Source organism: Sander vitreus, chromosome 8 (assembly GCF_031162955.1).
Source record: "Sander vitreus isolate 19-12246 chromosome 8, sanVit1, whole genome shotgun sequence".
NCBI classification, from domain to species: Eukaryota; Metazoa; Chordata; class Actinopteri; order Perciformes; family Percidae; genus Sander; species Sander vitreus.
In genome coordinates this window covers 18,505,260-18,531,297 of record NC_135862.1, presented here as the reverse complement: position 1 = coordinate 18,531,297, position 26,038 = coordinate 18,505,260, and the positions used below count along the sequence as shown (strand labels likewise).

General features: G+C 40.2%; 1 protein-coding gene across 15 annotated transcripts; it reads left to right on the top strand.

Moving 5' to 3' along the window:
• Nucleotides 1-1,969: 1,969 nt before the first annotated feature.
• On the top strand, nucleotides 1,970-23,823 carry LOC144522315 (uncharacterized). 15 transcript variants are annotated; one of them, XR_013502393.1, is made up of 10 exons: nucleotides 2,056-2,097; nucleotides 3,213-3,276; nucleotides 10,417-10,734; nucleotides 12,984-13,058; nucleotides 14,070-14,372; nucleotides 15,892-16,009; nucleotides 17,214-17,490; nucleotides 17,677-17,808; nucleotides 19,572-19,635; nucleotides 21,134-21,159. XR_013502393.1 is itself a non-coding variant. In XM_078257282.1 (10 exons), the coding sequence occupies exons 1-10, from the start codon at nucleotides 2,071-2,073 to the stop codon at nucleotides 21,144-21,146; spliced, it is 1,440 nt and encodes a 479-aa protein (XP_078113408.1). In that variant the 5' UTR covers nucleotides 2,056-2,070; the 3' UTR covers nucleotides 21,147-23,823. The 15 variants fall into 15 exon arrangements, 14 of the variants coding, with proteins under 14 accessions (XP_078113421.1, XP_078113410.1, XP_078113408.1 ...); XM_078257282.1 differs by having other exon boundaries at nucleotides 19,523-19,635; nucleotides 21,134-23,823; XM_078257287.1 differs by lacking the exon at nucleotides 2,056-2,097 and adding an exon at nucleotides 2,135-2,155 and having other exon boundaries at nucleotides 19,523-19,635; nucleotides 21,134-23,823.
• The last annotated feature ends 2,215 nt before the right edge of the window (nucleotides 23,824-26,038 follow it).

The window sequence follows — 26,038 nt, the reverse complement described above, 5'->3', positions numbered from 1 at the left end:
CCAGACCATCATGCGTCCTCCTCCATGTTTGACAGTTGATGTCACACACTGAGGAGCAATCCTTTCGCCTACTCGACGGCATACAAAAATCCTGCGTGATGAACCGAAGATTTCAAATTTTGATTCATCAGTCCACAGCACCTTCTTCCAGTCTTCAGTAGTCCATTGACCATGTTTCTTGGCCCTTTTTCTTATTCTGATGTCTTAGCAATGGCTTTCTTGCTGCAACTCGACCTACCAAAACCTGCAGCTCGAAGTCTTCTCTTTACAGTTGAAACTGAGACTTGCTTATTACGACCACTATTAAGCTGTGCTTGAAGCTGTTGTCCTGTGAGCCGCCTATCACGCAAGCTGTTGACTGTCAGAAACTTGTCTTCTGATTCTGTTGTGGCTTTGGGTCTGCCAGACCTCTTTCTGTCAGAGTTTCCCCCAGTTTCTAAGTGCCTTTTGATGGTAAAGAATATTGTACTCACGGACACCTTGACTTTCTTCGCAATTTCTCTGTAGGAAAGACCAACATTCTTAAGTGTTATGATGGTCTGTCTCTCTTCCATTGTTAATTGCCTTTTTTTATAGCAACACACTACTTTCTGCAGTACAATACTGTTCAAATAATGCTCACGAGAGTACGGTACCACAGTGTGTTCCAACAATACTTTTATACAAACAGAGGGGGTTGTAAGTAATCCAGACAAGTTGGAACACCTGTGGGAATTGGTAGCACCAACTTTCAAAGCTTGATCAACCTCCATTGCTGCAGAACAGCTTTACATTGTTAACCCATTTCTTGTTCCCTGAAAAAGGCCTTTTTGTAAAATTCTGAAATGTACATTATTTTTCAGTTTTGGGGAACCTTACTTTCTTTTTTAACCTCAGGCAGTTCACCACTTACCTTTGTACCATTTCAAGCTATTCATTGGACTTGAACTGCAAAAATTTCAATAAAAAACTAAACAAATTGGGGTGTTCTGAAACTTTAAAAGTTTTAAAAGTTACACACTAAAGTTACTAAACTAAAACTTATTTAAGACAACATGACTCCAAAAAAATTTATTTATGTTTACTAATGATTTTTAGAAATGACTACTAATGTAAACTTGATTTGTCTACTGCATCAACTTACCGCTCTGTGTTAACACAACTTGACCTGTTAAGTTTCACCTTTTGTAAAAACGTAGATGGTTTTAGGCAACGGGTTTCAACGCAAATTTCTATTTTAGTCAACTAATTTGGGATAACAGTGTACTTTCGCAAATAGCAAGCAGTTTGAAACAAACAGTGAGAATTGTTTTAGTCTTTGACCATGGTTTAATCTGGTATCTGCATTCCTTCTGTGGCTGTCTGCAACCAGGCTCCTGCCACACTTGAGTGACATATGGGTGTACTGAAGCCAGACAGCTCATTATTAACACCTTGTCAGCCAACTCTCTCCACAGCTCTCCTTTCCTTTAAGTGTGTGTGTGTGTGTGTGTGTGTGTGTGTGTGTGTGTGTGTGGCTGGTATTGTGTGTGTAAAGGAGACTGTGGGATGACTTCAGCCTCCTTGTCTGGGAATTATAGCTGCCTGAGGAAAGCTGTACAGAGCCACATAGAAGTGAAGGAAGTGCTTATAAGCGGACATCAATCTTTTTCAGTCTGGTACCTTTTATCCCTTGTTACTTGTTGTCTGTCCCTGAGACATCACTGTTTATCACTGGTATAAACAAATAAATGTAGAGACTCAGACTTTCTGCTTCTTTCTATTTCCGTTACTAACTTCTGTTTTCTTTTTTTCAAACATTTCCTCTTTCAGATGTCTGCAGGTTCCATATGAGAATGTGTGTGACTATATTGTTTGTGTGTACATCTGTGTGCACTTCCTGCTCTCTGACAGCGCTGTGATAGGTATATCCTCCTACTGGGCCAGCCAACGGTTAAGCCTGGCCCTCCTTTCCTCTCTCTCTCTCTCTCTCTCTCTCTCTCTCTCTCTCTCTCTCTCTCTCTCTCTCTCTCTCTCTCTCTCTCTCTCTCTCTCTCTCACACACATCATATTTTTGGCTCCTTATGTACTGAACAGAAGTTGCAAGATGTGATGGCAGCTGAAGAGAGAGACAGAGAGGTGAGAGACAGACAGAGACCGAAAGATATGTGGGTGAAGAGTATTGTTAAAAATGGAGGTGAGTGTGTGTGTGTTTCAGATGCTGTTTATAGTATAAGAGGCACTTTCCATTAGCAGTAAACAGAGATAGAAAGAGAGTCAGCAAGGGGAGGAAATGAACAATGGAGGGGAAATGATCAGTTATCTGCAGTGGCTGTCAGCCTCCACTGGAACAGCCTGTCTGGACCTCATTATAGGTCAATTCATTTGGCTTAGGGGCCAAGGCCGAACGTACATGAGTGTTTGAGGAAGCGTGTGCGTGCAGTATGTGCAGTAAAGCACAGATAAATGGTAAGAATGCAAAGAAATAGTTTGCATATGTTTTGGTGCTGTGATCCTCTGAGCTCCTTTTGGAAACCTGTTGGTTTGTTGTCATATATTCAAATCCTCGACATTGTTTATTAGGAAGAAGTTGAAAGAAGAGTCCAAAAATAGTTAACAGAGGGTAAACCAGGCAGTGGAAGAGAGAGAGAGAGAGAGAGAGAGAGAGAGAGAGAGAGAGAGAGAGCGAGAGAGAGAGAGAGAGAGAGAGAGAGAGCGAGAGACAGACTGTGTGTGTGTGTGTGTGTGTGTGTGTGTGTGTGTGTGTGTGTGTGTGTGTGTGTGTGTGTGAGAGAGAGAGAGAGAGAGAGAGAGAGAGAGAGAGAGAGAGAGAGAGAGAGAGAGAGAGAGAGAGAGAGAGAGAGAGAGATCTGCGCAGGGAGACGGAGCTTCGCGTCTGGAAAACAGCATCTTTCCCTCCACTCTGCTCCTCCCCTCTTCCCTCTCGGCATCTCTCCCACGCTCCAAAGCTCAGCCTTCAGCTCCCCGGATCCTCCCAAATTCTCCCGAGGTATAGTTTGTGTGCACTGGATTGTATGTGTGTATATGTGCCTTGAAGCCTGCACATGTGTGTGTGTGTGTGTGTGTGTGTGTGTGTGTGTGTGTGTGTGTGTGCGAGTACTCAACGCTGTGCTCAGTACTTTCCGTGTTTCTCTCACTCTCAAACGTCCCTGCAGCTGAGCTGAGGTGGGCGTGTGGAGCCTCTGACCCTCTCTCGCCCACTCTCTTTCTCTGTCTCTCCCTCTTTGCTGCAGCTACAGGGGGCTATGGATGGACTGCGTTTACCTCCACTCATCGAGGAGGCTTTGGACTCTACAGGTCTGTGCAGCTGTTTTGTCAGTGTGTGTGTGTTTGTTTATCCGTGATTCTGTGCAGTTGGCTATTTTTAGCCCTGCACTACAGATCAGATATGATCAGCAAGAAAAGGCAGAGAGGTTGATGTTTGTCTGTGCTGAGAAAGAGTGTTTACTCCTGAAGTGAGGGATGGGGTGGTGAACTGAGGAAGTTCTGGAAGGAGCTGGAGAGAGGTGGTCAGGTGGTAGGTGGAGGGGAGATTATTGTGGGAGCCTGTCTTTATTAGGAGCTGTGGTCGAGCTGACAGACTGACTGACGAGTGGGCATTACTGTCAGCTATGGCTTCTGTGGACATTTGATGGAGGCGACACGCTGCCAGGTATAGTAATAATAGATTGCTGGCAACCAGAGGCAAGAAATGATGTAGCTAGTCTTTAGTCCGACTGCATGTTATTCTAAGTCTGGTTGAGAATTGATTCAATGTTGAGTCATGCATTGTTGGATGTTTTTATAGTTCAGCTTATTTTTTTATACTTTATGCTCAAATTGTTTTCAACTCCAAAATTAGTTATTGTGGTGGACTCGCTTCGCATGTATGACAGCTGCTGTTAGGCTTGTTTGGTAACTTCATACCACTGACTGTTGCTGTATGACATTTGGCACAATGTATCTTCACAGAATCAGTACTGCATATAATTGTGTTCAGGGAAGAATGTGTGGAATGTTTCTTGTGTTTGTGTGTCCCAACAAGGACAAAGAGTGTGTTTTCTTCATGTTTTGAATGGGTCTGTAGACAGAGCAGCTCTGTGTGGGATACTGCCAGGAGGATGTTTATTGGTGTGGAGGGGCTCAGAGAGAAGCACAGGTCAGCAGCCCTTTGACCAGTGGCCAGGTTGCCAGAATCTGGCTTCCTTTTCCTGTGTAGTACTGTCCTGAAATTGAACTTTCGATAACAAGCATTTGGCGGATTATCTCTTAATGCCTGCTCTTCAGTCAGATGTAGACTTATTAAACCACTTTGTTCTAAGTGTTCAGTGAGTCATTTTCTTTAATGCAACTATTATGCTGGGGCCTGTGTATTGACCATAATGTCCCTCACAAGATTGTTCCTGTTATCTTAACTCTAGAGACCTCTTGCCTTTCATAACAGTCTGAGGTCTGCTTTTAAAGCTGGAAATTCATAATAAGGATAGACATACAGCAAACAAAAAGTGGATTGAGCAAACGCTAGTGTCTTTTTGTATTACATAAAATAATAAATGGATTAAAGTGCATTCATTCTGTCATGGCCGAGGTCAATACTAGCTAGATTTCAGTCTGGGTTCTTTGAAAAACGTGACTTTGTTCTAAACTGTAGTTGAATTCTAGGCTTTATTTTCAATGCTTTTTCATTCCTGCTGGAAATTAATTCTGCACTGCACTAAATTAAATGCTTCTAAAATCACTTGACACATCTACCAACAGGAAATACAGATGCTCTAACACAAACACACACTACCACTGATCTTTTACATTTGCGAGTTGTCTGTGTATCTTCCATATTGTTCCTCCCACTTGCACGAGTCGCCAACCATATCTCTCTCCATCCTTCTCTCTGTTTTCCCACTCAATATCTCTTCCCCCTCTTTCAATCGCAATGCTCGGCTCTCTTCTGCGCCCACATACGCTCGAAACACACACACACACACACACACACACACACACACACACACACACACACACACACACACACAAACCTTTGCACCTGCCAGTGCCTCAACCCACACAACATTTCTCTCCTGTCCTCTCCTGCTTTTCCCTGCACTCCTCTCCAGTGTACTCTCTGGAACTAACAGCAAAGTTGCTGCCTTAGATAAACTTTGTAGATCTGGGAGGTGCAGGGACCTCTGAGAAAAACAACAATGTGAGATTCTCACATCAGTGTTTAATACGGCTAGTCAAATGAAAACAAATCTTACATGTTTTTCTACCCTCAGGCATCCCAGCTTCTTCTCCCTGCACCACCCTATCCCCATTTCCCCCTCATCAGATTTAACAGGCTTTCAAGGCACTCTGCAGGTCCCTGACCTCTTGGTCACATCTCTTGGTTGCATAATGGAAAACTTTTGGTCCATGAACTCATGCAGTTCCTTCCCGCAGCTTATTCTATGGATTTAAAAAAAACTTTACTTCTCCCTCGCAGAAATGCTCGGCACTTTCAACCTATCATTAGAGGGCCCTCTCCCTCTGGTTCATTATCCTTTTTGTATTTGGCAGCTACATTTATGAGCTGTGGTACCCCTCTTTCCTCTGTGATTAAGTGATGTAAAACCTTCCTAAGGGATTGCTCTCAGGTGGGAGGTACTGATTTGTGATCAAATGGATTGTTACCGCATCACTTGTTTTCATGCTTTGTACTGTCACTATTCATAACCCCTAATGGAATAGCTACACAACAAGCACATGTACACCCACACACTGCACCACCACACAACCACACATATTCCCATAAAAATCATATTACCTGAATCAATCCCCTACAGTAGGTACACATTGACACAGCTTTTGTTCACACTTATCTAATGAGGCCAAATTATATCTCATTCTATCAATGCATCTCTATTCCGTTGACCCACTTTCTCTTATTTCCCTTTGAAAGTGCAAACATGAATTTAAATAACAGAACGGCTCATTAAGTCAGCCCAACTCTTTGGTGCTTGTGATTCCTGTCTTTTCTTGTTGTTTCCTGCTACTGTTGTTCCTCTATCTCCCTGGAGTTTTCAGGCTCCAAGTACAGAGAGAGAAAGAGACATTAACCTCATGACCCCTGTAGCTCGCTCCTCATCTCAAACTGTTGAGTCTAACGCAGCTTGAAGTCAGAAAATCTCATATGATGGTGACTTCACTCTGTGGGCAACTTGATTATTGCAATGCTCTATATTATGTCATTAGTAAGGGAACAGCCAGAGACTGCAGCACATTCAAAACGCTGCCGCCAGGCTTTTAACTCGCACTAAGAGGAGTGACCATATCACACCAATCCTTGCTGCCCTTCACTGGTTACCAGTGAGTTTTAGAATTGATGTTACTACTTTTGTTAGTACTACTGTTTTTAAAGCCCTGAACTGCCTGGCTCCTATCTGTGATTTGCTAACTCCCTTCGAGCCAAACCGATGCCTGAGATCCCCCGGCAGGGCTCTACTAAGGGTTCCAAAATCTTGTCTTGTTACTGAAGGTGACCAGGCCTTTGCTGTTCGGGCCCCTCAGTTGTGGAACTCCATGCCTGAAGATCTCAGACAGGCAAGCTCTGTGGCTTCTTTCAAATCTCTTCTAAAGACTCACTTTTTGCTAATTTTGTTGTATTATTTCTTGTTGAATCTTAATTTTATTGCATTTATATTTTAATTATGGATCTTGTTTTTAATTATTGTTTTTACTGTACAGCACTTTGTAACTTGGTTTTGAAAAGTGCTATACAAATAAAGTTATTATTATGAAGGGACACCTGATAAGATCACTCTGTGGGGAAAAGCAAAAAGTAGATGGAAATATTTCCATGCTAAACCAAGAGTGGACAAAACAAGCTTTATTACCACGGTGATTTTCCATATGGTGAAGCCCTGGTGTGCCGAGGTCACCATGGAGATGAACTAGTGCATGGCTTTACCTGACTCTTTCTAGTTGTGAGTAGCTTGTGTGCCTTCAGGCCATCATAACGCCTCCTTTCTTGCATCTCTCTTATTGTCTTCTCCTTACCCTTTCACACAGCCTCTCCGTCTTTTTTCAAATTCAAATATACACACACACATACTGTATGTCTTATATAAACATTCTGTGCATATGCAGCTTAAACATACAGTTATATTTAGGCTCATCAGAAGTGGGCCTAAAGGAGATCTACACAATGAAGCCTGCTTGTCCCCATAGTGTATATACATACAGGTACAAGTACATAATCATGCATACATCCATACAGAAAATACAAATACAAAAATGCTACACACACACACACACACACACATACACACACACACACACACACACACACACACACACACACACACACACACACACACACACACACACACACACACACACACACACACAGCCTTCTTCATTTGATAGGGAATAGAGTAGACCCATTTGCTACATAGAGAAGTTCTCTTGATTTGTACCACATTTAAAGCATATACTGTAGCACCTGATTTCATAAAGCAGAATGAAAAACGAACATCAAGATAGTAAAAAACGTGTTAAGGTAAAACGACAGATATATCTTGTACAGTATATTGCTACCTACTCTATAACACTGTAAGATTGAACTTATACATATATTAAACATATTTAATATGCATACTGTAACTATGAGTCTAACTGCAGACTCACATTGAGTATTTTATGGAGAAAATAAAAGCAGCTCTGTCCCACATCCTCTTGCATGCCTCTGTTTGCTAAAATTCTCATTGTGCTCCTCAATTTTGCAAAGTGCATATTACATTACGCTCCTCACTCAATCACTGAACACCAAATCAGAAGAAAAACAAAGGGCTTGTGTTGCCACATTAGAGTAATGTATAAATTTAATCTCAGCTCTTTCAAATTCTGACAAAGAACACTCAGCCTTGCTTGTTGTCTCCTTTCTAAAGTGGAACCATGTTTGCAGTGACATACTCAATGTGTTTTGCTGCAATGTGATTAGGAAGGAATGTGCAATGGCTAGATAAAGCCATCCTCCCCCTGGAGCTGTAACACTGCTCCTGAGATGACTCTCCTGCCCGTCCTTGCTCTAGTATGCAAGCAGCATCCTTGTCTAATGCAATCCCTGCATGACTAAAGCCCAGCGCTGTGCCAACGAATGCGGTGGAGTGATCACAGGTATCACTGCAGCTGATTCGGCTCCTTGACATTCACGCACAAGGTGAGGTGATAACGTTTTCTTAAGAACTGAAATAATGAACAAGCTGTTGGGAATAGCTAAGAAGGCAGATGGTATGGGAACACTGGACGGATAGTAGGGATGGCTCTGTAAGGAGGTTTCATAGAGTTGATGGGTACAGAATAATATGTTGAGGGGTACCACAAGGTTAAGGCTAATTTGTTTGCAAGGATGCCGTAAAAGGAAGTTAAAGACAGTTGAGAAGGGCTTTCTTGCCCATCATATTAACGGATGTCCTAAACAATTTCTCAATGCCCAGCAGCAGTACAAAACGTGTATAAAAAGTTTGTACATTACTTCCTAATTCTTGCCATGTTTTCCCTGGAATCTGTATCACAGTTTGTTTCTGATCAGCTGTAGTTTGAGCCCATTGGAGGACAGTCTGAAGGCTACAAAACCTGAAACACAGCATAAATTGCTTGAGCCAAGCTTTCTCAGCTATCACACCCTGAGCTCCACATCCTGAAGCATTCGGATGTGAATGATATTCAGTGGGGAGCTTTTTGTCTCTTGATGGCCTTTAGCTGCCGCTGGCAGTACAAGCAGCTCTAGACTCTCCCTGCCACATGGCTCCAGCTCTCTTCTTTATGACTAACTCATTACACCAGCATCAAAGTTTAATGACAAAATAGCCCAGTGCTCATAAAACCTCTCACATGCCTCTCAGGGGCTGCATTGTTTAAATTAACATTATTATGAGACAGGAAGGGTGTAGCCTTCTGCTAATGTCATACAGATATGATAAAAAATATATGTTGTAAGTGCTTGGTTGTGTTGGAAATAGTTACTTCTAGTGAGGGGAACAAGGCAGAGAAATTACCACAAGAGATGGAAGCATCCCCTGAGCCATGATCCCACCAGTAGCATCACTCCTAATTAGATAGATCTTTAGTTAATGCTTTACTGTGTCCCCTGCTGCACCTTTTTCTCTTCACATGGCTCTATTCCCGTCTCTCAGAAAACTCCATTCCCCTCTCCCATCCTTAAGCTGCTTTCTGAGTACAAACAGCAATTTTGAGGCACTCAGAGACCATTTACACACGAATGTGTTATGCTACATATCAATTTATTTCTGAGATTGGGCTTGACCCTGGATGGCATGTCATTGAGAAATAAGAGAGAAATGATGGCAGGCCACACAGGCCAGTGTGTGATGTAAGCAGAATTTCCAGGGATGAGACACTAACTGAGGCACAAGTGAGTTTTTTAACCTATAACTGCACCTGAGAACAAACTAACACTGAAAAAATAATCTCCATTTAGATCTGGCCTTTCCTGCCTGGCAGCAAATCTCATCTGACTAATGGGAACAGACTTACCCGCTGAGTCAAATGGGAATTTACCGTCATGTTGTTGTGGTGTAAATGATGCGTTCCCTTCTAGTCTGACCTGCTCTGCATTCGTCTTCACAGCTCTAACAAGCAACAGCTGTTGTAATGTCTAATCAGGTTTAGGCCTACATCATATACAATGTCTCATTGGGCTTTACAGGCCCACATTAACAACAGCTCAGTCCAGGCTGTCTACAAGGAGAAAGAAAACCAACACAAAAAAACAAAAGAAAAAGGCAGACAATGTAATGTGACACATTACAGTGTAATACAAGAGAGGGATGTGTGTTTGTCACATCATACAGTATGAGTGGTAGCTTGTGTTATTATGAACTTGGAGGTGCATTGCTGAGTGGTGAGTCATAGTGATTGCTTCAGCATACAGTCCCCCCCCTCCTCCCTCCTTCTCTTTCAGCATTGTGTCAGCTAACTCACTCCACCTATTGGTCAGAAATGTAAATTCAATGTGCAAATAGAGGAAAGAAAAACATACCTGTCTTACAGTAAAATTTTAATCAGTTGTCATCAACATGTGTTATGGATTAAGCATCAACACTTTGATACACTAAACAGTATGACATATTTAGGCATATGATCTGATGCATTTTGAATCACGTGAATGGATTTATTGTTTCCTTTCTATCAAAATCTCAGCTCGAATCTCATAAGAGGGGTTGCCAGTAATTTTGTATATTTAAATTAGTGTGTTAAATTAAGGTACATGAGTGTAATAGAGGTTGGAGTACAAAAGTCTCAAATGCCCATTTAATCACAAGATGGTGCTGTTGATTCAAAAGAAAACACAATCTGTGCTGTGTTAATGACAGAGAGGTAATTGTCACCTGTACATATCTCTTCCTGTCTCCCTCTCTCCCTGCCAGGCATCCCTTTCTAATATCGCTGTCATCTTTTCATCAGATGACCCGTGCGATCTGAAAGCAGAGTGCAGCCCCACCATGGACAACGAGATAACAGCGAAGGAGAGAGGCGTTCTGGAGGAGGACAACGAGAAAGAGGAGATGGACCAGGAGAGAGCTCAGGAGGAGGAGGGGGAAGAGAAGAAGCTGAAGGAGGAGGAAGGTGAAGGGGAGGAGAAGAGGAAGCCGGAGCAGGAGCCGCTGACAGAGGAGCAGGAGCTGGAGGAGCTGAGGGCCCAGGTGCTGCAGCTGCTGCTGGAGCTGGACGATGCCAGAGAGACCTCCAACAAACACCAGGAGAGCTTCCATGAGCTGCAAGGTGAGACCTCCAGCCTTGGATATGACTGTCAACACTAAGACTAGAAGTATTTTTGGAATATCCTGGAAATCCCTGAAGCTCTTGTAGTGTACTACATAAAACATGTAGCGCAATTAGCTACAACTGGAATCTCTTTTAAAAAGGGAATTTGAGAAGATATGTAAAAATCGAATAAACACAAGATAAATTTGAAGCGAGCCACTGTAAACTGTTACACGTGCATAAATATGGCGGGTACATCAGTCGCAGGTTGAACAAAAAGTGGATACACCATGCTATGCAGGGGCCAGTTTCAACAATTTGCAACATGAGATAATTTTCTCTCCCTTCAACGTTGACACAATTTACCATTCAAAACAAATGCTATTTACAACCCAGGTAAGAGCATGCGAACACATGACTCGTAAAAGTATCTGCAATTTGCATTCGACAATAATGAAACGTGACGCTGCCACCATTTTTGATCTGAGTGTTCTAATATCTTTAGTGAAATGGGCTGCATTTCACTATAACTGATCACCATCATTCATGCATTTGCGTTTCTTGAGTCCAGGTGTCTCCAATCTCTACAATGGAGGTGGTGAGTAAAATGTTATCTGAACCAATAAACAAAGTGGACAAAACATGATAATATAAGATCCAGATTCAATTGTCCCTAAATCTAAAACCTAAACGTGAATTACCAATAAGCAAAACAAGAAATTATTTGCAATTAAAAACTAACATTTATCACACTTCTGCCATCTGGAGTCTTCCCTCTATATGAATCAACTTAATTTATGTCGTAAGTATGTTATGATTATGGATTCAATCTTAACTATTATTGTAATGAAATAAAACAATGCACTTTGCATCTTAGTGATTGTTTACATTTTCTCAATTCTTTATACCCAAATACAGAAGAAAACTCTGTGTCCTCCGCCTGGACAGCTTAACTTTCCACCCAAGACATCTCCTGTTCATCACAATCTAGTTGAACATGTAGAAGCATAAATGTTTATATGCAGTCACTGACGCAGTCATTTCCTCAAGGCACTAAATGGGGCATCACGTCATACCTTAGAAATGATGAGCTTAACGTTCAGGGACACTAGCAGTGAGTAAGGCCTTGGGTATGGGGGGGCTACAGTGAGCTCAGAGTGTGTGTGTGTGTGTGTGTGTATTTGTAAGTGTGTGTGTATGTGACTGTGTCTCATACTAAAAGTCATGGTGTGGTGAGCTCAGTTGTTTGTTTGGCAGCGGGAGAGGCATTCCTCGGACAACTGCGTGCATGCTGAGGGAAGCTTCCAGACTGGGTGTCCTAGACCACAACGAGAAATCACTATTGGTCAACTCCCACTGGGAACAGTCAGCTGTTCAGACTGCTGACAGCTGTTGGGGGGAGGGGTGGAACTGTGAAGGTGGTGGGGGTCCTGAGTGTACATGGTCAGAGAATGGCGAAAGGTGAGGTACAGGTAAATATCAAGGGTCTATAGATGATTATTTATACAAACTGCCAATCACAGCTTGTATCATGAAAACAGGGGTAGATTTCATGCCAGCAGAAGAAAAATCTGAAGCACAATGTTGCTGATTAAAAATGACAATTGTTGATAGTGAGACTGTACGGCCGTAGCAGTACATCTGTGAGGAGGTACTGTCACAACGACAATGATCACAATGACAATGCTAACATGCTCATGTTAGGCAGGTATAATGTTCACAATGTTCATGTTAGCAATTCATATTTGCTTATTAGCACTAAACACAGTACAGCTGGGTCTGATGGGAATGCCATCAGTTTTAAATATATATACAGTATATATATATATATATATATATATATATATATATATATATATACTAGGAAGGGTAAATACAAGGGTAAATAAGAAAATGTTTTTAATTAAATTGATTTAAGAATATACAGGCTTAACTGACCTCCCTCTGTATTTAACTAGCAGCTGTTGTTGTATTATAACCATTAGTGAATCCGCCCGGAGTATGCTAGTACTTAAGGAAGAGAAGACTGTTTGATAAAATGGATATTAGTAAAATGCATATACTAACAAATCGTATAGTAATACTGACGGTTCGGCTAACATTGTATTTAACACAAAGACCTGCTTGTGTTATTCAGTCATGCCTCAAGGTTGAAGCTTATCAAGTTGTCATCTTTCTACTGGCCTGCTGAACTGACATTTTCCTCTTATCTCTCTCCCCACACCCCCCTCTCCAACACTTCTCTCCTCACTTCACCTCTCCACCAGGTCTGCTGGAGGATGAGCGTCTGGCAAGTGCCCATCAGGCTGAAGCCTTCACACGCCAGATCCAGAATCTTCAAGGTATCAACCTAATAAAACGCTCAGCAGAAGTTCTGTTCTTTAATAAACCCAGACAATAACTATGATTATTCCACAGACACAGGAAGAATAATCAAAAATCAAAATCAGATATTGCATATTACATTTCTCTTGTTTGTCAATAGCTCAATGCCAATTTTACTCTTTAAGCTTCCAGTGAGAACAATTTGTTAGCATTAATCAATAGGACCTCCATCTTGTATGTCACTGTATGGATTTCTATTGTGCCGCTAGTTCCATAATGAATAGTCTCAGACAGAAAGTGCTACTTAAGTATATTGGGATGTGATTGACTGGAACACGTTAAATGCTTGCAATCATTTGGCTTATTAATTTGGGGGCATTGTCTTTTTTGTGACATTTTTTAAGAAATTATTCACACAGAAACACAATTATTCTTCAAAAAGCCTGAATGAGATTTGTGCTTAATCATGAGGGGTCAATAAAACACACCTCAGAACCAACTCATCCGAAAAAAATCCAGGATAAGGGCTCTGAGTAAAGGAAAGGAAAAAAATAAATGAAGAAAAGAAAAAAGATAGAAAGGAAACCCAAACTGTACAATAAAAGAGACAAAGAAAAATGGAAAAAGGAGGAGCAGGATATTGTTTTTAAAGCTGTTGGAGGAATGCAAAACTATTTCATGACGCATCTGCAAGAATTATATCTGAACATTTGAGTTCTACTTTTTGAGTTAATTCTAGTTTCATTGCCATTACCTTTTATTGCTCTCTTGTTTTGTGAGAGGTGGAGATGATTTTCCTCTCTTGAAAATACTAAACTAATAATCTGAATCTGACCCTGAGAAAAAGTTATGTTACCATAAGTTACATCAGCTTCTCTCTCAAACAGTAACCACGCATACAACACACGCACTCGCGCGCGCGCGCGCGCACACACACACACACACACACACACACACACACCTGTGTGCATGCATATACACCTAGTGATGCAGTCTCACCTACACATCTCCTCCTCCTCTCCCCCCAGCCCAGCTGCGTTCTGTGCAGGAGGAAATGGACAGCCTGGAGGAGGAGAAGGAAAGCGAGCTGGCCGAGGCCCAGGAGGAGCTGCGCGTTGCTCAGGAGGAGGTGATCTTGCTTCAACAGGCGGCAGAGGAGGCGGCAGCAGAGAGGGAGAACGACATTGCCTCGCTGCAGGAGGAGCTGTGTCGCCGGCGGGCTGAGCTGCAGCGCCTCAGCGAGGAGACCCAGGAGTACGAGCTGGAGATCACCACGCTGAGAGCTGAGATCAGCATGAAGAGTCAGCGCAGAGAGGCCGAGAGGAAAGAGGGTGAGGGACGAGGAGCATGGAGAAGAGAGATCAGTGTAGTAATAGAAGAGAAAAAAACAGAAGACGACAGATATACAGTAGATGGATGCCAGGGAGGAAGGATGAAAGACAGAGGCTGGAGGTAGTTTCGGTAGTTGGCACACTTACCTCCTCTTCCCTTACAACATTGTTTTACTTACAGTACATCAAAGTCAAAATACAATAAGTATTGGTTTTGCACCTCATCTTTACATCTTGTGTAAACAGCCATCTGTGAGAGGACTATCTCCATGTGCTCTATGGAATTTATCCAGCTTACTACTTGCACAAATAGTCCATGATCAGTCTTTGTGACTGATATTATGAAAACAAAGCACAATGTTATGGATGTTCTTATTCCATGCTCACATCATGTTAGCATCCTGCAGTCAAGCTCATAAATCATTTGTGGGTTTAATAAACATTACAAATTACAAATGTGATCGCTGAGGGGAGTGGCGTGTATGTTTGTGTGTGTGTGTGCAGATGTGTGTGTGCACTTAGGATACCAGGGACATGAAGTCATGAGGGGGAGGGACACACTTGATATCATCGCTGGGTTTTGCAGCTGAGCCACAGTAGGGACTCAAGGAGGGGAGTTCATATCATATCATTGTTGGGCTGTTTCATGAAAACATCACCCACAATTTACTTCTTATGCCAGTATAATCTAACTCACAGTGGCATTCATTTTAAAGGAATAGTTTGACATTTTAGGAAACACGCTTATATGCTTTCTTGCTGGCACAATGTGGTTTGACGGAGTATTAGGTTGGCCAAGACCAGTAACTTCCTGGAGTCTCTGCTAGTTACCTGGCAACCGGTCCCAGCCAAGAAATACTCCAGCACATGACCCTCCATAAAACAGCAAATTGTAATTTTTACACTTCATTTTTATACAGATTAAATGAACAAGATATAATAGTAAATAAGTGAGCTTTAGAGATGCTGGTAATCAGATTTTATTACGATTAGACGGAGTCATGCTAGCTGTTACCCCCTGTTTCCAGTCTTTATGGTAAGCTAAGCTAACAAGCTGCTGGTGGTAGCTTCATATTGACGTGGAAGTGATATCATGTGAAAATGTGTGTGTGTGTGTGTGTGTGTGTGTGTGTGTGTGTGTGTGTGTGTGTGTGTGTGTGGGTGTGTGTAATGATTGGGTCATGTGTAAATGTGCGGATGTTACGGGAAGCATCTGCATACAGGGGGATGTATGACTGCTGCAGTACTATTTATTGTTTATTTTAATTTATTATTTTATAACATAACATGAATGAATTGCCCCCTTGGGGACTAATAAAGTTATCTGAATCTGAATATCAAGCTTCTCATCTAACTCTGGGAAAGAAAGCACACACACATATTTCCTAAAACTACTCCTGTAAATATATTCTAGGTTGTAATGATGTTAAAGCCTTAATCGGGGACATTAAAAATGAGCTCAACTGACTGCTTCATCTTACTGTAATACCTTCATCTCTGACCTTCCGTGTTCTGTCAGGTGACGTGGATCTGCTGAAGGAAGAGTGCCGTGTGCTGAAGGAGGAGTGTCAGACCCTGAAAGAGGACAACAGACGTCTCTCTGAGAGGCTGCAGCTGCTGCAGAGACAGAGGACATGGTGAGAGGTCAATGACTGCTCACTCATCAGCTGTGCTTACTGGATCAGCTGGAGGGGATACCCTCTGGAATACTACCCCTCGTCACAGCCATTCCTGTCATGGCTCATTTACAAAAAACTGGCCACCTGTTTAAGCACTTTAGTGAAGCTGTAACATGTGGGATTACACTTAAGTGCCCAAACCATTAGTTTATTAATTGATAGGTAGATTGACAGAAAATTTATCGACAACAGTTTTGAGGTTGAAAATGAATTATTGATCTTCAAAACAGTCTCCCTACACGATCTATTTAGTAGCTGTTATGACATTTTTGAACGCATCCCCTGATCTTCCTCGGCAGACAGGAATTGGCTATACTCCATCTGCTGAGGAAGATCTCGATACATTGAAAGTTAAAGCTAACTTTATTAATAGCACTATTCAAAACAGAAGTTACAGTGCTTTACAGGAAGAAGAAAAGGGGGGTTAGAAGAGACAGAGAAGACAATATATAGAATACGGAGTTTCAAAGAAATAGTTATAAATTAAGAAAAAGGTTTTGAGTCTCTGAGACTTTGCGGTAGGCTGTTTTAGAGCATAAGCATGATCACCAGAACAGCTACTAAATGGACTTCGTGGTGGGACAACAATTTAAAAATGATTACTAATTATAGTATAATAATTATTATATATAATAACGATTAATCAAATTGAATTTATCAAGTAAGAATGTCAACCATGCCCTAGTTCCAGCTCCACTTTTCTCTGTTTTGCATCTTTTTGAATTTAATTTAAAAACAGTGTTTTGGTTTTGACACAAACACAAGCAGGAAACATGCAATTATACTGTGATGGGCCTTTTTCATTGTTTTCTGACATTTTATAGACTAAACAATAATTAACTGATAATAAAAGTAATCATTGATTAGAAAGAAAATAATCTTGCACTGCAGTCCTATTACAAGGTTGGCAAGATACATATGGCGGCATGTCTGTAACAAAAACACGAATAATGAAACAGTGTCTCCATCAGTTATCAGATGTTGAGAATGTCATGATAAAATATCTGCATACACAAATGTTAACAGGCTCTCTGGTTATCACATTAAATAGCATAACAACCATGTTGAGCCTTTGATCACGGAAATTATCAGCCCATTTTGAGGCTATTTCAGCTAAGGTTGAAAGTATGTTGTATTCTTCACCATGACTCCTTTCGTTCAGCTCCAGTGTCTACCTGTCACTGAAAGAGGAGGACGCAGAGGAGGGCACAGAGGGGAAGGAGATGGGGATTGGCTCGGATGAGGTCATGACAGAGAGTTACATGACCATGGCCCAGTCTGAGAACTGTCGCCTCGTGGACGCGTCCATCCAGAAGAATATTTCATTTGATGGAAAGCCCATGACACCAACCGGCTGGAATGGAGGCATCGGGGAGATCTTCTCCCTGAGAGACCAGCTCAAACAGGCAGAGGAGAAGGCCTCACAGGTTCAGAGAGAGGTACGATGCATTAGTGTCTAAGAGATGCCTTGGGAGTTTATGATAAAATGAAAAAAACATGGACAGATTTGGGTCAACCGTTATTAGCAAATTCTGTTTTTGATTTTTGTTATGAAGCTTTCAATCAAATACACTAAAAGTTGATTGTAAGGAAAAGACTAAGAATGTGCTCCCTGTGTCCTCCAGTGTAACGGTCTGAAGATGGAGCTGCAGGAGCTGCAGGTACTGTATGACTGCAGCCAGAGGGAGAGAGCAGAGCTGGAGGAGGAGCTGCAGCGCTGCAAGGCAGAGCTGGAGAAGCTATCAGGGGGGGCTCAGGTGAGAGACAGGCATGAATAATAATACAGTTGGTATCAGAAGTAGGGAAACTGATTTAAATTTTATATAACTATAAGCGACTAATGATAATCTTTAGGACATTTAAGTTGTTTGGTTAGTGTTGCATTCCTAAAGCATCATTAGATCAGGTTGTGTTGTTTCTCAATTCTTTTATTTTAAAATGAATGTGAACTTGATCTAGAAGTAGTTTTGAGAATTTTCAGCCGTGATTACTACACAATTTTCTTTGCACCCACGCTGTCAACTAACACATAACACGGCTAACATCACACCTACTGTATCCTGTCTGTTGAGCCCCCTTTCTATATGTCTCATACTGTAGCAATATATGTTTGGATATAGACTGGCCTGGCCTGGCCTGGCCTGTCAGCCCATATCACCGTGTGCTTTGGGCTGGGGCACCTCCCCCCCCTCCCCGCCCACTGTGTCTGTGTTTCAACTCTTCTGTGACAGCAATGCTTTTTTACTATTGGACAAAAACACAATATCTGAATAAAGGCATTCAGACATCTAGCAAAGAATGCCTATTATATAATGAAATCCTATGTAGGCGTCAGATATTGTTAAACAGAGAAAAAGTAATGAAAGGACCCTTTCCCACCTTTAGACTGGTTTCTGTTGATTTGTATAAGGTGCTGTGTGAAAGTCTACTTGCAGTGAAATAAATAAAATTGTCTGTAATAGGTAACTGAAACAATAAACAGCATTCCCTGTTTCACTTTAGTCAAGCATGTTTGAAAGCATGGATAGTTGTTCATGTTTTCAAGCGCTCACGGGAAAATCCAAAACTCTTAAGTTGAACTTTCTTAACGCAATAACCAAAGTACCAAATTCATTTTCCTTTCATGACGTTTATATTTGCTTATTGTTTGTCCTCTGGGTTTGACCTTTTGAGAATACCGTTTGTGAATGCAGCACAGTGTGACACATAGTTTCGACTGCATTACCACACAGACTCAATATTCTGCAAGTTGATTTTCCTACAGTTTTAAAAGCAATGGATACCAATGGCTACCTTAAGGAAAGAAAATACGCATCCAAAAATCTTAAAAAACAAATAACAAAACTAAGCTACGTTTGGAAATTGGTTAGAATTAATACTGTATGTATGTAAGTCCTTTATGTTTTATGTAATAAGTAACAAACAAAACTAAAATCTGTGTTTTGTCTACAACAGCCGTAACGAGATGTCTCTGCATCATGTCAAACTGTCTCCCCGTGCCTGTCTCTGATGCTGTCCTTGTTCTCTGAATGTCCATGACCTCTCAGCCTGTACGATTACAAATTTAGCAAACGTAAAAACAAATGAACTATAAAATGAGGATAGAGAGACAAAAATACCACAATATGCTAGTCGCAACCTTCATGTTGTATGTCTTTCTTTCTTTGTCACCATAACATCACACAAAGCCAATAAATGCCTCACAGGACTGTTGATGTTTATGTCACCTTAAAGTTATGCATTGTTTATTTAACAGGGAATGTAAATCATTCCATCACAACCCTTCCCCGTGATATCAATGCCATAGACCATGTCACACTTTTTTTTATATAGTGATTTGTAGTGGTGGTCCATTTGTGCAGTTGTCACACTATTTAATATCTGTGTTTTTATTATTTGGATACTTCAATCCATCCATTCATTCATTCCCTTCATTTCCATGGTCCTGTTTTTTTTTTATTCCCTCCCCAGAGATTCATCCATGCATCTGAGCACCCTGTTCTCTCCATCCCCTTCATAGGAATAATTGTAATATTGGCTGTGGTCTGGTGCTGGTTGTCGGAGCTGGCGTCCCAGAGGGCAAGGTATGGGAGGAGCTTATCTCTATCTGATGCGTAATGCTGCATATGGTTCTTGATGATTAAAGAGTCAGTTCACCCAAATAACATAAAGAAATATGGTTTCTCACCTCTCATATCTAACTATGCCGAAAGTTTTGGATGTATTTGCTCAGGTTCTAAGATATCAGTTTGCGAGAATTCTGTCTTACCTGATACATAAGTGGACATCATTTTGTTCCTGTTTACTCTGGATAATTCACAGAAAACTGTTTTCATACGGACTATAGATAGATAGTGTATTCTGTGGATTATCCAGAATAATCAGGACACTGTTTCTGAAAAGAAGTGTTGCTGGATTTAAAAAACAAACAAAAAAACTTTTATTTGGGTGGAGGAGGAAATATCTCAAAACCTGGGCATGGCATCTGCATGGCTCGATACTGCAAGAGGTAAGTGAGAAAATAGGTTTTTGTGTTATTTGGGTAAACCGACCCTTATATATAAATTATTGCTCAAGATTAAATTGGCGTGGTGATTGTTATGGGAGGGTCTAGACTACATTTTCCTGGGAAAATCTTCAGTGAATGAAGATAGATAATGATATGAAACATTTATGGTAGATGGACGTGGGACGGGTGGGCAGTTTGGCAAATTAGAACATAATATTTCCATGAATGGCACCGAAGTCATTTACAGGTAATAGTTTAATATTTTGGTAAATAGGCTACAGTATGCTTTCTTGCCAATAGTTAGAGAAGATTGATACTGCACTCATGTCTGTGTGTTAAATATGAATTTACAGCCAGGAGGCGGTTAGCTAAGCTTAACATAAAGACTGGAAACGGGGGGGAAACAGCTAGCCTCTGTCCAAGATTCAAAAATATTTCAACCAGCACATCTGAAGCTCAGTACTTTACACATTGTTTGTTGTTGGTTTAAACTTTAATCGGTACACAATAAAACATTTAAAAACAACTATTTGTGGTCTTTAGGGGAGTTAAAGCTGTAAATAGCTAATTGTTGGCCTGTAAGCGCTGCAACTTCTCTGAGTCTTCGTTGTCACCACAACCCGCAGAGACAGCATTTAAGTTCTGGGCGGACAGATAAACTATTGTTCGTCAAGAAATAGCAATAGCGCGTAACTACCCTAAAACCACAAATTGTTGTTTTTATAATTATATTTGTGTAAAGATTCATCAAACAAAAAACAACATGTTAATTAGTGAGCTTTAGAGGTGCTTGTATGTATTCTTGAATTTTTGACAGAGCTAGACCAACTGTTTCCCCTTGCTAAAAATGTTATGCTAAGCTAAGCTAAGCTAATCTCCTGGCTTCAGCTTCATATTTAATGTATACAGACATGAGAGTGGTAACAATCTTCTCGTCTCACTCTGTAAGAATGCGAATAAGCTTAATTCTTAAAATATCAAACTATTCCTTTAAAAGCCCAATACGGTTTATCTTTGGCTGATGGATAGCCTCTACTGACTCTTAACACCACTCTTATCCTGTCTTCCTTCAGGGGAGTGAGGTAGGTTGGAACTCCATTTTGACTATCACTGCAGCCACAGCAGTGCTACTAATGATGACTAGCTTGTTGAGAGCCCTCGTCCGATGTTGACTGGATGGGCAACAACTGCACAGGGACAGACGTCTGCTTCAGACCAGCCCTCGTTCTCTCCTGCCATGTCTATAGACTGAACTGGATTTCTCTTAATGTGATAGAGCTGACAGCGGTGTAGTACAAAATGTATGGGAAATGTTGTCGCTAATGAAAAGGTACTACATGCACTGAGAACGATGCGCTCAGTCTCATTTAAGACTGAAGATGATGATGGGTAGACCTGCAGAAAGCCCACATGAGGACCGATCTCACTCCACTAAATGTATGCTAGTGCTGTGTCACTCTTCCTCTGTGTCTGTGAATATTTTTTTTCTCTCCTTTAGCTAACAATGTGATAAAAATGAAGGTTTTGATTATTAATGTGCACCAATTGGTTTTCAAAATATGTAACCATTATTTATTTATTTGTTTGTTTGTTTGTTTAAATATTTCATTTCATAGTTACATAGTTCATAGTAGTCTCTGATAATAATGACAAACACGGAGTCTGGAAATTGAATGCACTGAAATCCCTGATATGTAGGCCTACATTTGCTCTTCATATTAACAAAAGGAGCAGTTTGTAAATGAGTTGACTATTAACTTCTTGTTTCTTTCCCCCAAATACTGAATGCAATATATTCCACGTACTACAAAACTGTATTAAATGTCACAAAATCTCCATGAATTAACATCAACATAAAATTAAGAACTAACCTGCCACTGTATTTCTGCCCCCCTGGTGCGCCCAATTGTGATTTCCATTGGATCAGAGTACTGTCACTTGGCCGCCTGTTCTGCTAATCTTCCCAGCCCTTGTCACATGACCAATTAATGTTTTCATGATGATTATCCAAAATTTTGATTCCATGGAATAAGCACTGGAATTGTTTTTTTTTTAAAGTGACAGACTGAGCCTATAAAAAAATGTCTATTGTATTAAGATATATAGTTTGTTTAAAATGAAAACAAGTGAAACTAATAATACATGTGATGTTTTATTTAGCAGAATGACATTGTGTTGTTCTATCCTATCCAATATTTCCTATATTTCTAAGCATATTTTCTATGCTGTATTCTGATAAAATGCCCCCCCCCCCCCCCCCCTGCCTTACCCCTGGGTCCCCCTGACTGATTATTGGTCCCCCTGTGCCACCCCACATAAAAAATCCTAGGATCGCCCCTGGATGTTTAACCCCTCGTGGGTGGAGCCGGCTCCTCTTTATAGTGTTGTTCAGTTATGTGCTTTGCTCCAGGCTCTGTCACTTCTGCCTGCCTCAAGTGTCTCGTGTCTGACTCTGAAATCAAACAACTCCCGCCTTCCTCTTTAATTCTCAGTTTAACCAAGATGTCAGAAAGTCTGTCTAGTATTTCTGATTTATCTAACCCGCCCACAGCTCACTTTGTGATCAATTCTAAAATCTTACACCCACAGCTGCATCATTAAACTTACAAATATGGTTTTCTGTAGTTTTGTTATGTGCTAGTAAAGATATCTCAGCAAATTTGGGAGTAAATTGTAAAATAATTAAGCTATATTATTATGTTTTCTAACATTTCGCTGGGTAGAAATAAACTTTTGTTCCTCTCCAGCAGGATTTAAATGGCTAGTGTATTGTTATTTAGATTTTCTGGTGATCACAGGTTGTTCTAGGTACTCAGTGGGAGAATGTCGACTGCCAGCGTTCCCTTGTTTACTGACGACACACTTTATGTAACAAACTGCAGATCTAATAAACACGCGTCTGAAGTGAAAGAACTAACAGGGTTGGATAGTTGTGAGGGCATTTTAGAAATTGGTATAGCTCCAAAATATGTAAATAGGAAGGTGTCAGAAAAAGGTTTGTTAAAGCATTAATTACAAAAAAAATATATGTATATTTGGAAGGACTCTGATTATTGTTTACATTTGTGAAATGTTTTTTTGGTGAAAATAGTTTAAAACTGAAAAAAAGCATGCTAGAAAACAAATAGAAGCACAATATATTATTTATGTTGATTCTTTGTATTTCATGTAAATAGTTATGACATATATGGGAGATTTCTTAAATCCATTTGTACTGGCTTTGTAGAAAGTGTATTCTATTTTGAGAGAGCATCGTATATTTGATAGCCAAATTGTGTAAATGTTTATTTATGGTGACGTTATTCAGAACTGCTAGCACTGTTAATCATTTCCAGTGTAGTCATTGCATGCATTTAGATTGCATTTGACCTTAGTTGCTAGAAAGAGCAATACGGCTCGTTCATTTCAGAAATGTATTAAAATCTTTTCTGAAACATTTGTCATTAAACAAAACCTTGATAAGCAAAGCCTGACTTTGAAAACACAATTAGAAAATGATGATGATGATGTTTTAACTGTCCATTTATAAGTATTGCAATAGAAATTAAATTCGGTTGGTACATGATACATATGAATTGTCTGATTCCGAATATACGTTTTTATTATTTCATGAATATTAGCTTTATCATAGTTTTACAAGCTTCTATATAGCACCGTGTTTCTCAGATTTTTGTTATATTTATTTGACATCATTGTTGTTTTCAATATAGTTGTGGCTATTTTGTACGGTAAATGACTTGAGAAAATAAAAATATCCACCCCACATGATGTCTAAGAGCTTTTTTTATTTTTGAAGGTGGCCTCACCGTCAGTCGTAGACTCAGGGTTGAAGGTATCGCGGAGTCCCATTCATGAAGTCAGAATTCAAACCGAGAAAGAAGCGTCTCTCTGCTGGGATTACATTACACGGGTTGTATGGATATTAATAACCTTTACTCCTGAGACGTGACAGAAGCTCACAGACACGTATTTCTTACAGATGTCAGGAACTGGCGTGTCAACGTTGTTGATGAGGCCCGTAAACTACACTCATTACTCCATTGCCAAGGCTCATGGTTCTTTAAGTTCAAGTATGTCTATTTATCTACGAGTAGCGTGGACGTGCAGACCTAGTCATGGGGTACAGTTAGCTTAACCCTCACTGAGCAACCTTCCATCACTTGAGGTTTAAGTAAAATTAGTTTTTTCTAAGTCAGTCAGATTCAGATCACCATTAAAATCTAATCAACTGGGCCTTGGCCTCGGGCCTATCTGTCCAGTAAGTTTGCCCCAAATCCGTTCTTAAATATTTAATATATTCACCTGACAGACTAACAGGGAAAAAGCTAATTATAAAAGATGGAAAGCTGACTGTGAGAGCAGCCATGGCTAGTCTCTGGGGATATAATGTCAAGTGAACAGTCTCCAGGTCAACAGCTGTGGGATTTAGTTTTTGGTTTAGTTCACACATACTTCCTATCAAAGGTGGGATTATATTTTATTATTTTGAGACAATATATACCTGTGTATTCAAAATCACAAAGTAAAAAGTTCAACTTGTGTTTAATACATTCAGTCAAATGTGTTTTTATGTTTTAATCTGTTCAATATTGGTGCAATTTAACCTTTCTAGCATTAATTTGCACACAGTGGTGTTTACTCAAATACTGCAGTACATTTGTGAGGTTCTTGTGCTTTACTTGAGTATTTTTTATGCTACTATAACTATAACTCTGCTGCATTTCAGTGGCAAATATTGTACTTTTTACTCCACTACACTTGTTTGACAACTGTAATAAACGACTACTGAAAGTAGTAGAAAGTCTAACGTTTTAGATTTTAAAAAACAATAATTAAATATGATGCAGTTATAGATAAGCAGAAATGATGAAAAAGACATGCACATCCCTAGTGCCCAAATGGAATGGATGCTGGATCAAAACAATAGCATAGAAAGAACAAACAGATCAGCACACCACATAGCTTCCGTTCGTTGAAGCTACAACATAAAATGCTGCATACACAGCATTTTATACATTATCAGTGATAATAATTCAGTATTATAAAATAACACCGGCACTGACAAGAATCAAAAGTGAAAGGACTTGTTGTACTTTTACCTTATGTACATTTTGCTGGTAGTACATTCATGCTCATACTTTCCAATACAGGACTTTTACTTGTAGTGTAATTGACATATTGCTACTTTTTTAAGTTAAATATGTGAATAGTTCTTCCTCTACTGTTTAAACATGAGAACTATGAACCATGAGATATAAATATGACAATTTTTATGGAGAAGTATTAAATCGTATTATTGAATTATTGCCATCTCTGTCTTACAACACCACAAGATAAAAACATGATTTCGAAATACGGTATTTAAGCTAAATTCCCTACTTTTTAAAGTTATTTTTATCATTATTGGACAATATTCTGGTTTATGATTCAAGTCAGCATAAAATGGCTAAAATGGTTGGAGAACAACCAGCAAAATCTTTAGAGTATCATATTACATTGTGGGAGAGCAACATGGGGACCCCTGTGTGTCCAGACTGAGTATTCATGAGTGCCTTTTACATGTGTCACAGTAGTTATTCTTACCTCCCACTACTTCATCAAGGATAGTGTTGCCATCTGGTATTCACTGCCATGTCACTGACTGCTGAGTCACAACACCATGACAGCCCCTGAACCTGCAGCAAACAGGTTGTTGAAAATGACTCATTTAGTAGATAGATGATCAATGTTACTATGTGCACACACTGTTCACTGTCTCAGTGTATTTCTGTACACCACCTCAGCTTCAATCAATAACTGCTGTCAAAGTTGGAGATGACACTAATTTGCTTTCAGTCAATTGGAGAAGTCAGTTTGTTCTTTCTTGTTTAGTAAAAAAAAAGATTAGTATGTGGCCTGGAAAGCACTTTAAAAGTGTAAATTGGGCTATACACTCTGAATTAAGTAAGTTAAAAGGCAATAACTCTCAGTTGTTGTTG

Excerpts from the sequence above, each read along its gene's own strand:
- LOC144522315 (XM_078257282.1), top strand. The coding sequence starts at position 2,071 with ATGGCAGCTGAAGAGAGAGACAGAGAG. Across the intron at positions 13,059-14,069 it reads CCAGATCCAGAATCTTCAAG|CCCAGCTGCGTTCTGTGCAG; the intron begins GTATCAACCTAA and ends CTCTCCCCCCAG. Across the intron at positions 16,010-17,213 it reads CTGCAGAGACAGAGGACATG|CTCCAGTGTCTACCTGTCAC; the intron begins GTGAGAGGTCAA and ends CCTTTCGTTCAG.